The 18,235-nt window shown below is 33.8% G+C and overlaps 3 protein-coding genes across 4 annotated transcripts; 1 reads left to right on the top strand and 2 right to left on the bottom strand.

The window, feature by feature from the left end:
* The first annotated feature begins 2,914 nt into the window (after window positions 1-2,914).
* yellow-h (L-dopachrome tautomerase yellow-h) lies at window positions 2,915-12,495 on the top strand. Of its 2 annotated transcripts, none has more exons than XM_077443647.1 (4): window positions 2,915-2,979; window positions 10,589-10,814; window positions 10,898-11,091; window positions 11,160-12,495. In XM_077443647.1, the coding sequence occupies exons 2-4, from the start codon at window positions 10,639-10,641 to the stop codon at window positions 12,107-12,109; spliced, it is 1,320 nt and encodes a 439-aa protein (XP_077299773.1). In that variant the 5' UTR covers window positions 2,915-2,979; window positions 10,589-10,638; the 3' UTR covers window positions 12,110-12,495. The 2 variants fall into 2 exon arrangements, with proteins under 2 accessions (XP_077299773.1, XP_077299772.1); XM_077443646.1 differs by lacking the exon at window positions 2,915-2,979 and adding an exon at window positions 10,330-10,367.
* A 5-nt stretch (window positions 12,496-12,500) lies between these two features.
* LOC143920707 (uncharacterized) lies at window positions 12,501-13,740 on the bottom strand. The gene is made up of 4 exons (XM_077443648.1): window positions 13,632-13,740; window positions 13,416-13,555; window positions 13,223-13,351; window positions 12,501-13,144 (listed from the first exon to the last, which is right to left on the bottom strand). Exons 2-4 carry the CDS (start codon window positions 13,502-13,504, stop codon window positions 12,670-12,672), a joined length of 693 nt encoding a protein of 230 aa, XP_077299774.1. The 5' UTR covers window positions 13,505-13,555; window positions 13,632-13,740; the 3' UTR covers window positions 12,501-12,669.
* A 504-nt stretch (window positions 13,741-14,244) lies between these two features.
* On the bottom strand, window positions 14,245-17,490 carry LOC143920918 (queuine tRNA-ribosyltransferase accessory subunit 2). Its single transcript, XM_077443954.1, has 7 exons — window positions 17,035-17,490; window positions 16,690-16,958; window positions 16,424-16,608; window positions 16,174-16,343; window positions 15,897-16,099; window positions 15,700-15,825; window positions 14,245-15,616 (listed from the first exon to the last, which is right to left on the bottom strand). The coding sequence occupies exons 1-7, from the start codon at window positions 17,158-17,160 to the stop codon at window positions 15,442-15,444; spliced, it is 1,254 nt and encodes a 417-aa protein (XP_077300080.1). The 5' UTR covers window positions 17,161-17,490; the 3' UTR covers window positions 14,245-15,441.
* Window positions 17,491-18,235: the final 745 nt, after the last annotated feature.

The raw sequence follows: 18,235 nt of genomic DNA on the forward strand, positions 1-18,235 counted from the left end.
TCACACAATAAATGTACTTCACCTTGACTTAAGTCCATATATCTTATTTCGGTCAACTTTATACGAAAGTCTACGGTATAATGTTTGCAATTAACAATATAAAATCAAAATTCGTGACCATTTCGCTACACATATGTATGTATAGCAACCTTGTTCTGAATTCATTATTGTATAACATTCTTTTTTTTTACTTTTACAAAGTTGAAAGACAGTGTCAACGCACTGCAGATATATTAAATGCATACCCGTGGCCAACATTGTGTAATTTCTAAATCGGTCCAAGTCATAAATTTTGCAACATTAAATATTAAATCAATTCTGCAATTAAGAATGGTCAATATGTAGTTTCAATTTTATTAAGTATCCATTTATTTAAAACTAAAGCAGTCCATTGAAACTTATTCAGACTACAATAAATAGAATATGAATAAAATCACTTACTGAAACTTTAAGCTTGGGAATCTCACTAGAGTTGAATTAAGTCGTGATACATTTGAGATGCGTGAAGCACGAACGGTTTTCAATTTAAAGTGTTTGTTCTTCACTTTCCAATGCAAATAAAAAATAGGTTTTAGAAACACTGGCTCTTATCATAGACTTATCTAACTCCGTACGGGCTGACATCGATTTGGTCATACCTTTTACTTCAATTTTGTATTCGAGAAACGCACAATTTGAGATCGTAAACTGGGTCATAAACCAAACTCAACAGTACATACATATATAGTATAAAAAATAATTACATACATATATTATTTTTTAATATCATATTAGAGTTGCTCAATCAATGAAATTTACCTTGCAAAAAATTATGACTCAAATAATTAGGTACTAATTACTCGGCTTAACCTCTATAATACGAAGCACGCTTTTAGGCGTTCAAAATATAACCGTACATAATCATTATTTCACATTGCGTCACATTATAAAACAAAGTCTGTAGTTTTTCACGGATTTTTCCGGATCATCGATTTTCGAGCAAAAGTCAACGATATCTGTCTGATACGAACGATCGATCGAAATGAAAATTTTCTTTTTGTTTTCTTAGAAAAGCGAAGACAAACCGCTTCGTCAAAAGTGAAAACCAACACGGTAACAATTAAAGTTATTTCATTACTAATTAAATCAAGAATTGCGGTAGTGACAATAATTACCAACTAAACGCTACATTGTTCAGTTTTCACGCAAGGTGGTGCCAAGTTACTATTTTTTAAATAGAAAAATTTTTCATATCATATGTTCTAAATCTATCTTGTATCGTTTTATGTGATCAATCAACTCCATTGCACAACTTACATCTAACTTATATGTGTCGACTTATTGTGGAATGTTATTAGTAATTTAGAAGTTTTAAATTGATTGATTAGTATGTAGTTTTTGGTGTATTCAAGTTTTAAAAGCGTTACATATCAATCAAGTGTGATTTTTAATCTCAAACTCCGAAATTTCAGCCCATAATACCGGATTGACACGATACAAGAAACTCGGACGGGTAAAATTAAGAACGGTCCGGCTTATACCGGGTTGACACGATGTGAGTAGCTTGGACGTCCTTCAAAAACGATTGGACACATAGATATATAATACACATAGATCCGCCCTCACGCTTTATACTGGTCTCCCTTTTGGCGCATGCAAAATACATGGCGCATGCACAGTTTCTCTCAGTAGGTAGGTAGGTACCGCTGCGTCGTAGGGAAAAAAACCTTTTTTTTCCCAACTTCCCCGCTAGTTAAACCCCCCGAACCCCTCAGTTAGTGAAGACAAGATCTCCGACCAAAATCACACGTCAGGGCTCATCTAGTGTATTATACATCAATGATTGGACAACTTGTGTTACACGCTGCGAGTAGCATCCAAGTTACTCTTTCAAGCTACTCGCATCGTATTAACCTTGTATGACGGTGAAAACACACTGAGTGGTATGGGACGTCATGTGTCCTCGGCTTCCCGCTGTGCACGTGCAGATGTTTGGGAGGTCGCACGTGTATGCATATCCATATGCAACCAACAAGTTTCTCCTACATTTCTTCAAATATGGGATTCACCGTTATCGATCACTGTCAAGCATGGATAAATCCAAGGATAAAATATCACCGAAAACACTCCAGGGGGTGATTTTTGGGACTGTGTACCATGAATTTGGGCTAGGGGTGCTGCGTTTTTTTCGCATGTTTGAAAGTATCTAAAAAAACACGTACCACGTCCCACTCAGTGTGTTTTCGCCCTTACTCAGGTCGGATGTGCGTCCAAAAACGGTCGGATCACCCGCGCCACGTTACAGGTAACGTTCGAGCTACCCAGTCGTATCGTATCAGCCCAGTATAAAGGCTTCTGATTTTCTTAAAATTATCTTTCATGTAAAATTTTAAAATAATTGGCCGATCAAACACGAAACTCTACAAAATGTGTAATCATACTCAAAAATTAAATTATAATAATCTTTAACTTATATTATGTATCTAACATAGCTCCACAGTACTGGTTTTTCAATGTGCCATACTTACATGAACTGAAAATATATTAAACCAACGTTACTAGTGATCAGTGATTTATCCAAGATGACCTTAGCTCCTCCTCTAAATCCCTGGTTCAACCAGTGGAGTCCTCCTTCAGAGCTGTTCACTTCATCGGCGTTTCAACGTCCCGCTGTGCAGCATCAGTTCCCTGACGACAGCAATGCTCTGCCTGAGAGCGCAAACGTCTTCGGAGACTATGGATTCAGTCCATTCGCTCCACCGATTTTGACCTCCACGGGCAAGTTTAGAGAGAGGACCAAGTATCCACCCACATCAGTATCCAATCTACAAAGTGGTATAAATCGAGGAGCGAGCGTCCACTACCCAGCCCAGAACATTTTTACTGGAGATAATGTCCCATTTTTGCACAACCAACAAGGAATTCTATCTTCCTGGCAAACTCCACTGCATCAACCGTTTTCCTCGTCGGAGCAGTTTGCTGAAAGTGGCAGGAATACAGGTATTTACCACACCTTTATTTAATACTAAAAGTGAACTACGTACATACATATAAAGTTAAATGGTAATTTATACTACTTATAATATACCTATTTTAAGTTTTAGCCACTAATAATAACTAATAGTCCTGTTCGTATGAATGTTCAATAAATTTTCAATACGAAAACACTAAAGTTGGCACTAGTTTAAGTATCCGGTTATATTTTAGTAATAAAGTTACTTGGAGTTGTAATGAGAGTTCAATTTCGTATTATAGGCATCTCCTTATGTTTATTAATTAAGGTTAAAATAAACCAACACAATTTCGTTACCTAAAAAATATACATATTTAAATAAACGCTTCTTCAAATATGTATATGTTATAGCCCAATTTTTCACTCTGGTTCATGAGCATACTAGTTTGTTCATACGCGAACTATCGGTTTTAGTTAAAGTTCTAACAGTCAAACTCTGTGAGATGTCACAACTTCAAGTGCATATGTTAAGGACAAATCCTATTGAAACCACGTTACAACATTTAATTCCCGTTTCCGCTAATATTAAAAATATTTCAACCAAGGTGAGCATACAGTATCCATCACATAATATCATTCCATGATAAAGAAAACATCTCCAGATCATTTCACTTATAAAATGCGTACATTTTTCATTTTACCTCCCACTAACTTTCCGCCGAAAATCTGGAAAAGCATCGGAGATAAAGGGGTTAAACTTGGATTCGCCAGAAAATATAACTCGTTGCCAATCTGATGCAATGGAATTTCAGTTATTCCAATCGTCTCCAAGCGTAAAGTCCAGCTTCTCTGAGTCGCCTTTTATAATTAAATCACTTATTTTAATGGATAATTAATCTAATATATTCTTACTATAGAAATAACAGTATTAACTCGCTATCTTAAAAAAACGAAACGTTATTGGGCGATCTTGCCTCTCGGATGTACACCTTTTCAGTCCAGTCCCTTTCTTGCCAACTAAGGTTTCAGATTTATTATTAGTTTTTAGTAATCTTGACACAGATGATTGAGACCATCCCATTTGAGTATAAATTGCCCACAATGATAGTTACCACAATCCAGAGCTTACCGAAGTCGCGATTTAAATTATTTTCTTCAATGATAATTGAGTGCGTTTTTTCATACTAATTTGTTCGTATTCGATTTTGATCTTTACACCTTGAAAACTGAAAATATATATTTGTTAAAAATCCAACACGTAAAAGGATAATATTTGTATTGCCCTTAAATCGTAAAACACAAGTATTACGTTTTACGTGACTGCGCCTGTACATACATATGTACATATGTACTTACATACATAGAGGATAGGACAAGAGAGTGTTCGCTTGTCAAAACAAACTTCTTCGTTTGTCAATTTGTCATGTTATGTACACTATAGCTAGCCAGATTGGTTCATGTATGAACAAACTAGTATGTTCATGAACTACGTACCTGGGCTATATCATATATGTATGTACATATGCAACTACCATGGACTCTGTAAATTCTGTTTATTTATTACGGTTGCTAAGTTGCTATACAACAAATCGTTTGTTGTTATTTATGATGCACACTTCTTTGTGTATCACTATTATTCCATCATATACTAAATATCACGTATTAGAAACGTAGAATGTAATTAAAATATTGTTTATTGTTTAATCTCTGATCCATTGAATAATACATAAAATGCGTTAGTCGAAAATTAAAATAGTGATAAATTATATAATAATCTACTTCCTCAATAATCACCAAATAAATATTCATTTTGTGACACACTTGACAAAAGGCAAAGTTTCGTATAACGAATCACAGGATATACGTAGCTTTAATTTTATTTTTGCTGCTGATTTGGCCTTAATTATGCCAAAAATATAGCATATTCCGGACTCATGGTATTGTTACCTGTTTATGACGAAGATAAGCATACTATATTTAATTTTTTCAAAATTATTATTACGTATAAGCTGTGAAATGTATGTAGATTGTATTTATTGACATATTTATGTTTTGCCAAATATTTTTTTATATATGTATATACATATATTGCTACACATCAATTGAAATTTTATTAATCCGTAATTTAAATTAGATTCAATATCTATGTATGTATAAGTATATTACTCAAGCATGTCTATATACAAACCCAAATCGCTTTAACCCTTCTTAAAATCAATTACGCATGTCAAATTCCTTTTAATCACAAAATTGGCCTTCAGATTTAAATCACAAACCGAACTACTTACATAAATACCATAGGTTATTAATCATATTAAACACTTACAAAAGTCACCTTGTGTTCACTTCTACACACCTATGTACATAATTCGTACAGTATCGACCTACAAAGTCAGCGTAAGTTACGCCACAGTTCCTATTCCTAATCATATTGCAATTTAAAGAACGTTGTATCATATTTACAACGATCGTAAACTTTTTCATTCGAGATAAATTTCACTCGAAAAATGTTCACACAATTTCACGGCTTAACCGTATTTGCGTAGGTACTGCAGTTGCCATACTTTTGTCTGTAGCACATTCTAAAAGTATTGAGAGCATTGGATTGCCGGTATAATTATGCTATCCACCTACCTGCCTGTACGTCAATAGCGTTCGTCATTTTAACGAAATGACAATCATGCTACGGTAAATTGCAAATGGCGCAACCGGAGAAATTTTCAGGAAGCGCGTGCATGTTTGATGTTAGTTATTTGATAATGTAGCGTAACTATGTAGTGCCCCCACAGGTCATCAGATTTTCCTAGGAATACCAGTCATCGTATAGTGATCATCTGATTACATAGAAACTGGTATTAGCAGAGATGTAACAGTTGTTTTAAGTAATCGTGTATTTATTTGCCTCAATATCGTGTTTTATATACATACATAGTATACCAAATTTCTTTAGTTGAGTTTAGTTGATACAAAATAAGTATCTAGTTCGATCAGTATGCTAAAAGCAGTCATTAGTTTTAACTTTTGAGTCGTTTCCGTGCGAAAACGCATTGCAAAAATACGAGGAAATAAAAATGATTGTTATGGCCAACTGATTTTATCAGACTTGATTGCAAACATAATCGGATCTTTCGTCGGTCGGTTTAGCACCAAAGTGAGTTTTTTCTCTTTATAACGGTTGAGAAAAAAAGTGAGTCAAGTCTTTGCCAAATAAAAACGGCGCTACACCGTTTACACATGCCGATAAAAAGTCGATACGGCAAAAGAAAGATTCATCTCACTTTCTTCTTATTTTAATGGCTATTTTTATCGGTGATGAATGAACTTCTACTGGAAACAAACTAATATATACTTAGATAATAATCGTATTTTTAAGAAAGAAATAGCAGCATAGCTCGGACGTTAAGCTTCTGCTTACCGTCAAGAAGGTGCCGGGTTCTATCCCTGAATGAAAATGAATTTTTCAGAGTATGCTGTTGGTCAGACCTGGATTTGTGACTCCAGGTTGATCGTTTCCTATCAGAGTTTGCCAATTTTCTCTGATTTCATTGTTGAAACGGTTCCCGGAAAAAAAATTGGCTAAAAATCCTTCCTACCTACTATGTCACCACTATTTGAAAAATTTGATTGATGTACAATAAAAATTTATGTACAATTCATAGATGTCTCGTTAATTTGCGAGTTTTTTCAGTGTCTCGCAATTCAACGACTTATAATAAAAATGCTGTATTTGTATTTGTAATTGGCCAGGAAGGCGCATTGGGATTTACCTGTAAGGCCTTCCTGGTATATATGTAAAAAAAATAAATAAATAAAAATATATAGTGGCTCTCCCAACTATTAAGATTGGTTTCTTGTTTGATGATGTATTCATCTCAACCCTAGCAGTTTTACTTTCTCTCAGTGATTTTACAACGCTAATGAACATAAAGCCTGACTAAAACCAAACTATATTCCAACCATACATATACATATACAATAGTTTAGGTAATCGAAAAACCTTGTTCGTACACCCATATGTAGACAAGTTAGTGCCATGGTAAAGTTGCAGTAAACTAGTGCATTGTGCAATCCAAATCTAGGATAATAAACTACACTCGTGACGGTTTGCATTCACTACGATCTTACATACATATATACAAGAAGACACAATCACTTTCAGTTTCTAACTTATTCAAATGTGCATTGCTCTAGAATTATCGTCCTCGTGGAAAATTGTAGTGCAATTTTGCGAAATGTTCAATCCAACGATCTGCATTACCTAATCCGACTTATTTATCATATGAAGCAAGAGACATGAATGAAATTTAGTAAATTTTCAGATATTATATTATACTATTTGTCAGAAAACACAATATTAATAAGTAGATGTTTATATATTTAAATAAACTAAATGGAAGTTGGAGCTTCTTTAGCATCTACGTATCTATATATGTACATAAACATATGCATATACATGTATTTCTCATATAAGAAAAAAAATCAGATTTAGATGTTACATTTACCAAAAAATTATGGATGGAAGACCTTCCCAACAAACTTTCATTCGTCTCTGTTTTGCGTAGCCCTCATCCATCTCACCCCACACATTTTTCTAATTTCATCCACCCAGCTTCCTTACCTTCACCTTTTACACTCTCTACAATTCTAGCACTTCTTTTGTCCAATCTTCTAGCCACGTGACCCACCCATTGCCAGTTCAATATCTTCCCTCTCTCTATTACATCAACTAACCTTGTTACACTTCTCACCCACATATTCCGTTTCCTATCTCTCTTCGTTGTGCCGATCATACAGCATTCCATACTTCTTTACATGCATTGGACTTTGCGTAACATCTTGGCGTTCAATGTCCAAGTTTCACATCTATACGTCATCACAACACATATCTATCTGCTAAAAATTTCGCCTTTCCAGTGATCCTAATATAACTCATATTCTTTCGTAATGAATTCATTTCTATTATAAACGTTTTTGATCAATATCTTGAACCGGAACACTGCAGAGTACTTAATAGTAGAGTGCAACATATGTAACAGAAAATTGTATTAAATAGGGAAAACGAAACAAATTTCGATATAGAAATATGTAGAAATATACATATGTATGTACATCATAGTCACATAAAATCAGGTCAAAATTATATTTGACTTAAAATAACAATGCTATAATGTGTACACAAAATATCATACATCTAGTAGTGGAAACTAAATGGTTTTCATAATATTTTCCCATAAACGGCGAAACGACCTTGCTTTTTACTCAAAAATGGTCATTTTTCCTCACCGGAAAATGTAAACGTTCCTGAGCTACAAATTTCATAATAAAATTCAGCGAACTGTATACGTATGTATATATGTTTATTTTTGCCTAAGGTTGATATAAGTCACTTTTAATAAGTATAGAGAAAGGAGGTCATACGAGTGAGCAATACTATTTTTTCCTGAAAATTGGTTCACTTTATATGGATTAATTGACTAATCATGTAGCCCTAGAATGCATATAACAATGCACACGAGTTGTATAATACATATAATATTATACAACAATGTGTGAGAATTGTTGTAAATATACGAAACTCATTGACGCATGAATTAAAAAACACTATTGGATATTGAAAAAAAATATTGGAAATGAAATGTAAAACAATATTGGGAAATCATTACATAGATAAAATTACCCGAAAGGATTTTATCTTGGAGAGGGAGGGGCTAAGCATCATAAAAGCTCTAATACTCATAAAATGGAACTTAATGGTAAGAATACACTCAAAAGTATGACACGCGACGTGTTTATGGTTGTTGTGTGTCTTCATGTCAATGTTGATTCGTTCGATCTTATAATTTCGACAAGTTTCTCCTACATATCTTCCAATATGGGAATCATCGTTATCGATCACTGTCAACCATGTCAATACAAGAATAAAAAAAATCACCGAAAATATTCAAGCGGGTGAGTTTGACCAAGGATTGCGACGATATATGTAGATTAGACGTGCTTGCGGGTTTTTTGCATGTGCGAAACTAACCCAAAATAACAAGTTCCGCGTACCACTCTGTGTATCTGCACCTTAAGTTAAATACCATGTATGTATAATATAAGAGAAAACGTGTGGAAACTGTTTGGAACTTATCTAATGGTAGTTATCAACAAATAGCATTCACTTTATCTTAGCTTTTAAGGATTTGATTGGCACAACAGTTCAAAAGAACGACACTTTATGAAAGAGCCCGGCAACCAAAGGGATAAACATATTTATTTATTTGTTTGTTTGTTTGTTTGTTTGTTTATATAATAATACAAAAATTTTAAAAATCTTGCAGAACTTCCATTTGGAGATCGATAAATTAAAAAAAGAAACATACTTAAAGAAAATAAAATAGTATTACACATTTCACAATGCGTATGTGTACATATTATATGAGCCGTTATATTTTAAACTAGCGAAAGTCAAATTTTCAGGTCCAAAATCACTATTTCTGTTTGACTTAATTCACAAACTGTTATCAACTATCCAGTATGTTGGAAAAGCAGTAGAATCGTATTGCAGGCCAACAATATTTTTAAACATTGTTAAACGCAAAACATTATATTTTATGTGTTACTAGATATTTCTCAAATTAAAGAAAAGTGGACTTATGCCACTTTCAATTATAACCGTTCATATAATCAAAATTCCCACGTATATAACATGCCATAAAATAATAGGTGTACTTAAGCACCTAACTTTCACGCAAAATCATAAAAAGGCACAGATTGACAGATATCATTACATTTACACTATTAAGTGATTCACGCAAATATTTACATAGATTAATATAATAAAATAACGGAATCGACGTGTTAAAAATTACTGCCTTAATAATTAAATAAATCATCAGTATAATCATCGCGCACGAACGAGTACGGCAAATTTTTAGTTGCGCAACTAACAAACTTCAATGAATCGCATCGGATTAAATGAGCTTTATAAAAAAGTGAATTCCTTTAAACAACGCACGATGAATTGCACTTTACATGTTACATAACATACATACATGAGTACCTATTGTATTGTGGGATACTTCCGTCAGTGCATTTTTCACATTTGCCATTTCAATTTTGACAACCATTTCTATTCATTACTTTCCACGTAACGGTAAATCCTACGGTAACGATTACTACATAATATGATAGATTAGGTTTTGATTTGAGACTGTAAAGCATTTTAATTGAGGTCAAACTGGCCTTATGCATACTTAGATTCCGGTCGAGAGTACTCTCTGGTCTCTTCTTGGTGACATGCAATCGAGATAAATGACAACCTCGAGATGTGCTATTGACCGAATGCAAAATTGTGTGGTGGGGAGAGTGTGCGAGGACTCTTGAAGAGTCATTATATTTCAATTGGTTAGTGGTCACTTCAACAGCTAGACGATAAGGAGTCTTTATAACATGTGTGAGTCTTTTGACTACCTACATCAAATGTAGCATACATTTTTTTTATGAATTCTTATACTCCTGTAAATAAAATTTTAAGAGAACTTTTAATATTTATTAAATTTCTTTGGAATTATCATCACTTTCCTTCTTCCCATGGTTGTCTGAATTCATCAAATCCCACAAATGTATTTAACAAAATTTCATCATTAATAGTAATTGATTTTTATTCTCAAACAGGGCAATCAACATCACTGGTGAAGTATTTGCCTACACTTTTGACGTTGGGCATGATTGGTGGTTTGGCAGGACACCAAGCACCAATTACCAGAGGTGATCAAACTCCTCCTGCAGATCCTGATCGCGACTTGGGTGGACCACAGCCTCTGCGCACACTCTACCAATGGAATCTTATCGACTTCAATTACGACAGTGATGGTGAACGAAAAGCAGCTTTGGACTCCAAGTAAATTACTATATATTACCAAAATGTTATAAGTCATAACCGTTTTTGTTGATACATATATACATTTTGAAATATACTTTTAGGGACTTTATACCGGAAAATACACTACCGTTGGGCCTGGAAATTTGGAAAGAACGGGTGTTTGTTACATTTCCTAGATGGAAACCTGGAGTGCCTTGCACGCTTGCAACAGCACCTAGAATTCCATCTTCAGGTGTAATAGATCCTTCTCCAAAGTTGCAACCGTATCCCAGTTGGAATTGGCATCGCCAGCAAGGTATTATCTACTGTTTTTAACATCATAGATGCATTCGATACATGACTAACCAAGCTTATAATCTGCAGGAGATTGTTCCGGTCTGACTTCGGTGTTTCGCATCAGCGCTGACAGGTGTGGCAGACTTTGGGTCCTCGATTCCGGTCAAGTGGAAGCTTTAGAAACAGTTCCGAGACAGGTGTGTCCTCCCCAATTGATAGTCTTCAATCTGACCAATGATGAAGTGATCGGACGCTACCCCATCCCTGAAATGTATGTACGTCAAAGTTCCCTGTTTACGAATATCGTAACTGATATGAGAGGAGGCAAATGCGATGACGTCCATGTATACTTTACTGATGTGTGGAGATTCTCGCTCATAGTCTTCAGGTTACGCGATGAAAAGTTCTGGAGTTTCTCGAGTCATCTCTTCTATCCAGACCCGCTAGCTAGCGACTACACAGTGCACGGTATCAACTTCCAATGGAGTGATGGAATCTTTGGGATTTCTCTAACACCACTCAAGAAAAATGGAGATAGAACTCTCTTCTTCCATCCAATGTCGAGCTATCGCGAATTCGTCATACCAGCATCAGTACTTCGGAACGAAACTGCCGCATCAGATACAGCTCTACTAGCACGAAGTATACGGTTAGCAGGTGAGAGCAGAGGCTTCGGTGGACAAAGTTCAGCCTCGGCTATCGACAGAAAAGGTGTCATGTTCTTCAATTTGGTCGCTCGAGATGCTCTGGGTTGCTGGGACACGAGAAAACCCTACAAAAAGTCAACACTCGGAATCGTAGCTCACGATCCTGAAAAACTGATCTTTCCCAATGACTTGAAAGTAGACCATGAAGAGAAACAGAGCGTCTGGGTGTTAAGCAACCGATTGCCCATCTTTTTGTACAGAAAATTAGACGGCAAGGATATAAATTTCCGCATAATGAGAGAGTATGTGGATGAAGCCGTGGCTGGAGGAGTTTGTGATCCTCGTCAACAATACGTAGGTCCCGTGGAATTTGAGCCTGAATGCTCTTAATTTTATATATGTACATATGTATATGTGTGTACACAGTATGTTAAACCAATTGTGATGAACTTTCAACTTATGCGCATTTATGACTGAATTATTTCAGATCCATATGTCATCTTCATAAAAATTAAGTTTTCTTTTAAATACATAAACATTTATGGAGCATTCCAAAAAACCGATGGCACAACACCTTTTTTACGTGGTGTAAAATGCGAACATAATAAACATAATACATAAAAAAATACTTGGTAAACATAATCAAATAAATAAAATAATTAGCGTAAAGGTAGTATTTTCCCCCAATACAAAAAATGTGTTTTTTTACCGACTTTTGGAACAAAATAAGTATTTTTAAATTTTGAAGCTCTTTAAAATCAACAACATTCATTAGGTGTACACAAAAAATAAATATATTTTTTTTTTAATCAAAAGTGATACTTTTCTATATAAGATGTAAATTACAATGTAAATACTTATATAAATACTTTTGTATTCATTTTTAAATAAATTATAAAATTACCAATTTTAATTATGCAATATTATTAGAACATTCGCTCCTATTATTGTTATTCAAATATATCTCTAATGGTTCTCAAGCTTTGGCTAGATATAGCATTTATTTTTGCCTTGTGAAAAATACCAGGATAATCTTCTTCATATTTTAATATATTTCCTTTTCTAAACTGACTCGAACTGTGAAAATGCTTGTGAATGAAGAAACTATGATCACTAGTACAATCGCTATCCAAAGATGGGTGTAGAAAAGTACATTTAAATCTATCTTGATTCATAGGCTCCAAACAAGGTTCAAATTTTTCATTATATTCAACGATAAACAATATAATTTGAACAAACTGATCAACTATATGATCATTCGTTGAAGTGTAAACTTTCTCAGGCGAGAGTGATTTCGAAATCTCTAAATTTTCATCTAAATTACCATTCGAATGTGTCAATTGAATTTTTTCATCGATCAAATCTGTACTCTCGAATGCTTCCATTTCATCCTCTTCATCTGAATCGACAAGTGCTAAAGGCACACTGAAAAACAAAATCTAGACTATATAAAATTGTTATAGAAAAGGTGAACAAACGATACAAATAATATGGGTATAACACCTGTATGTATACGAAGGAAGTCCACGAGCTTTACGACGTAAAACCTGTTGCTCTTCCAGTGTCATGATCATCTGTTTTTTTTCATGTTGAAATCGAAATCTTTCTTCTGCCCAACATTTGTGCAAATAGCTTGAAAACAATTAAAAATAGAATTATTTAGTAAATAACAGTAAATAACAAACACAATACTCACAGTAGCACCAACAGCCATGTATAAAGCAAAGCAATATAATGACATATTGAGATCCACAGCTTTAAAGTGCTAAATTTAAACACCAACATTCGTATCAATGTAGTAAACGACCATAATGATAAAGTCCACAAATCAGCAACCTATAAGTTGATACTTTGCAATAATTCATCCTATATATGTAAATGTGACGGAATAAAAATATTGTAAAATACTCACCAAACTGTTTGAATAGATAGTGTAAGCAAGCAGTAAGTCATATGTATAATAGCAAAATGTATAAAAACTGTTAGATAGTTGAAGTTTAGTCAAATCAATAATGGAGTAGTTATTTGAAGATCTGTCAAATGTGCAAAGTGACAATACAATGTCGATGATCCAAAATGTGAGTAATTCCTTTTGTATTGAAATGTTTAAGAAATAAAATATTGATTTCACTTTGTATCCTCCAATAGGATTCATTTTACTTGAATATTATTCTTTTGTTTTTTTTTCAATAAATAATATATGTTTATGTATGTATGTTTAACTTTCTAATACGAAAATTGTAACAATTTACAATAACATAATATGAAGTACATATGTACATATATATATAGGTAAATTTATAATCTAAAATATGCATAATTTGACGAATTTGTTATACATATATGAAGTATCATCAAATAATGTTTGAAAAAGTATTATGTATATTGAAATGTAGTATCAGCAATATATTTTGCTTTTTAAATGCTTTTTATTATTAGTGAATTATGTTCACAATACATATTATATCTATTTTAATAGCTACTGATCTACTGATCATTTTCTATTTTACAATTTTATTTTATTTGGTTAGTAATCATAGTATTATATTATTCTAATGTTAATCTACAGCATAATAGGAAAAAGAGCTCAAAAACCTATTTACAATTCTTATAAATGCTCATAATACATCTAATACATAATATTAATTAAAGACTTACTAAAGTCGATGACCTAAAGCAGATTGTGTTTAGGTAATCTGTGTTTATACCTGAAGGGTATAGACATTTTCTTGTAATCAACGAGACTCTTCACAAGTGTGTTAGTATGGTTATTAGAGATTCTGTCATAGAATCTACTGGTTAGTTTGTTAGTAATGTCTGTAACAAACGGAATATTATATATGGCATGCAGTTTTTTCAAGTTAGTATATATGGGTGTATTATAAATCATTTTTAGGGATTTATTTTGTATTACTTGGAGCTTGGAAAGGTTAGTGTTCGAGGCGTTATTCCATACAGGTGAAGCATAGGTTAATAATTGTAATATGAGCGCGCGATATAATTTTATTTTATTTCGAGTTGATAAAGAACTATGGCGATTAAATATTGGATATATTGAGGATATACCCCGCATCGCCTTGTTCATTAATATATGTATATTGTATAGTACTACAAAAACGTAGACAATTAAACAAATCTCTAGACTGTCTTATGTCTCAATTGAAAAAACTAAAATATTAAATCCGAAAAAAGTTTTTTTGGACCCAGCAATGATTCTCAATGCATTCAAACTTCCAGGTTTCCGGCTTGATTTATTGAAGCTACTCACTTCAAATAATCTCAATATAACAATCTATTGAATTCAGGCATTGAATCAGGACAGTTGGGCGAAATTTACATTTTGTTAGAGCCATGAGCCTTTCAACTAGCAGAAAACTAGCCTAGATATGTGTGCTTTTTGAAGTAATACACAGATCTTTGAAGTAATACACAGAAGTCCCAGAGAGTGGAGGTCGGGGGTGGGGTTTAGCCGGTAAAAATCCGGCACTACCCTGCAGTTCAGACTATAGGCTGTCTTCCGAAGATTCCCCACCAACAGCGCAGCGAAAAAAAAAAAATCCTATATATGTGTATAAATCAGAGATAAGTTGGGTTGTAAAAAAGATTTTTTATTCATAAAGATATGTATGTAGTTCATTATTCAAATAAAATTAAAAACAATAATTTGGGAAAAATCAAATTATACACATTCCAAATCATAAAATAACTTATAATTATAAAATTTACAATCTTCTATGCTTTTTTTTAGACACTTCATCGTCGCTTACTTCACTGGTGCAGCTTTTTATGTGTTCAAAATGTTGTCCCGATATTAATGTACGAAGTTTATGTAAACGATTTGTTTCAATATGATTTCTAATTGCTTTGAAAAATTCCATATAATGATAAAGATTGTGACTAGAAAGTATGAAAGGAAAGAAATTATTATAATATAAGGTTAAGTGAAAATAAAATATTACATATTATACATATGTACTCACATCATTAAAAGTACACCTGAGAGAAGTTCTTTAGTGTTGATGAGATGATTAATATAAGCTTTGGAATGCTTCGTACACGTGAGACATTTACACGTTGATGATATTGGATTAAAATCTTCAATATATCTAAAAGAAATATCAAAATGGTATAGAATTTTTTAATAATAAAATCTACACACAATTAAATGATGCGCTACCTATCTTCTTTCAAATTAATTTCATAAGCATTATTTGAAACATCATCTGCAGAGATAGAAAAAGTGAGAGCACAACCTCTCTCTGTAACCAAAAACGGCATACTACTGTCAAACAGATCCCACCCGGCAGACACTAAATCAATCAAAGTAACGGCATTCCAACATCCATTGACGATTCGTAGTTTATCATCAGGCAGTTTATTCTAAAAGAATTAAAGCCGTCGTGTACGATTTTAGCCTTCAAATCAAAGGTCAGTTATGAATTGACAAAACTCACAGTAACAGCTTCGACAATTTCTTTGATAGAATCATACATTATATTTTCAATATTGGGACCGTTAGAATCAAAGCCATCTAATACAAAACCGCTCAAATGTTCTACTTCAGACAGAATGTGATCTAATGATTCCTTTCGTTGGTCTATGCAATAGCCTCCTTCGATAGCACCTATATAATATAATGCATACTAATTAAATTAAAATATCTTAATTTGATTTGCACAATTTGGATTCCACTTTATTCATTACCAAATACTGAACTATTCTTCAGAAGGTATTCAGAACCTTTATGTCTTTCTAAACATTTAGAAAACATAACTTTACTCCTCTCCGTAGATTTCAGACCTCGCTTTTTAGAACTAGCTGCATCGGTGCAACCATCGCTAAGCACCTGATACATATCTGGTTTGAAACTTTCTACAACATCCATATACCTGAAATAGCACAGTGCAAATGATAAACATATTGAAACAAACATAATTTCAATTGCATATACATATTTGATTCAAGCTTACATATCAGAATCAAACATCTTTTTCCCCATTCGTGACCACAACGGCATGTTATACTTATCCATATGAGCTTGTGGTACAACCACACATGGATCTTGAAATGTCATGAATGTTGGGGATTCTCCTAATCCCGAGAAAATTCCCAATCCTTTGCCTTGAACGTCAGTGCCGACTTTCATTTGCAGTGTAGTCAAAAGTGGTACGTGGAACATATATTCATCCTTAGTGATCATTTCGAATACTTCGTGTGTTATGTGAGGAATACTGGCTCCCTATAATATACATTATATAGTAAAGAGATGAAAGTAAAAAATTATTTATATTAGAGGTTTTGGTATTTCTGTTTACCTTGGTATATAGAATAGGAGCTGGAGTCAGTAATCGCATATTGGAACGACGAGCTGGACCACAAGTTTCCAACAGACGAGCACCCCCAGCGGTTCCACGAACAGCCACAATACTAAGAGGCTTCATGTTGAGAAAATATCTTGAATACCTCAAGATATGGTTAAAAAGTACGCATTTTAAGAATCAAAATTGCACTTCAAACTTAAGATATTAGTTACGAACAAGATCAACAGTCGCACATGCGTTATGACGTTTAAGCTGTCAAAATAACCTAATTCTCAAATGATAGCTTTGGCTCACAGGCTCATTTTTCCGGTTCGGTGATTACTGGTCACAAAGTCACTAAAATCGGTTCGATGATTACTAGTCAAATGTGAACCGGTCACAGGACAACCGGTCGCTCTAGATCGGTCACACGTGATCACCCGTCACACTAAAACTGGTCACGAGAAAACTGGTTGACCGATTTTAGGATGTGACCAGTTTTAGTGAGACTGGTGATCACGTGTGACCGATCTAGAGCGACCGGTTGTCCTGTGACTGGTTTACATTTGACTACTAGTCATTGACTAGTAGTCCGTTTGCACTAAAATCTCTATAACGGAACATTGACAGCCGAAAAGTCCATCATACTAACGATAACTATCATACTAACGAGAACTTGAGTGCCAAACATTGTTTACTCGCAATTTTCATGGCAAAAATTGTCTTTGTGACCACCGCAATGTGAAGAATAGTCAAATTATCCATTTTTCCATATATAAAAATGTTGATTTAAAATTTGAATTTGATAGGGGAAAAAGTGCAACCATTATCCATGTTCTATTATCTTAATCCGAGTGGGCAAAGACTTGAATCGGAATATTTCTCGGAATCCCGATTCTCTTTCAATCACATCATGTATAACGCCAGAGTTGACTATTGAGACCAGAGAAATGTAATATTAATAGAAGTGGCTTTTAGTTTTCTTTTGTTGTCAAGTGACATTCTGTCCACGGACAGATCTAAATAATTTTAGCATCAGTCGTATATGACGCTTGGTGCTCGACGTATGTCCAATAAAAACTTCTCTGTTTGTTTATATTACTCGTAAGATGGGCAAGTATTGGTAAAAATTGCACAATACATTCAAAAACACACAATAAACAACATGGGATACATTTTTATAAGTAAATTGATCCGATTGTATTCCGTGCGATGT

Source organism: Arctopsyche grandis, chromosome 13 (assembly GCF_051622035.1).
Source record: "Arctopsyche grandis isolate Sample6627 chromosome 13, ASM5162203v2, whole genome shotgun sequence".
In the NCBI taxonomy this organism is placed as follows: Eukaryota; Metazoa; Arthropoda; class Insecta; order Trichoptera; family Hydropsychidae; genus Arctopsyche; species Arctopsyche grandis.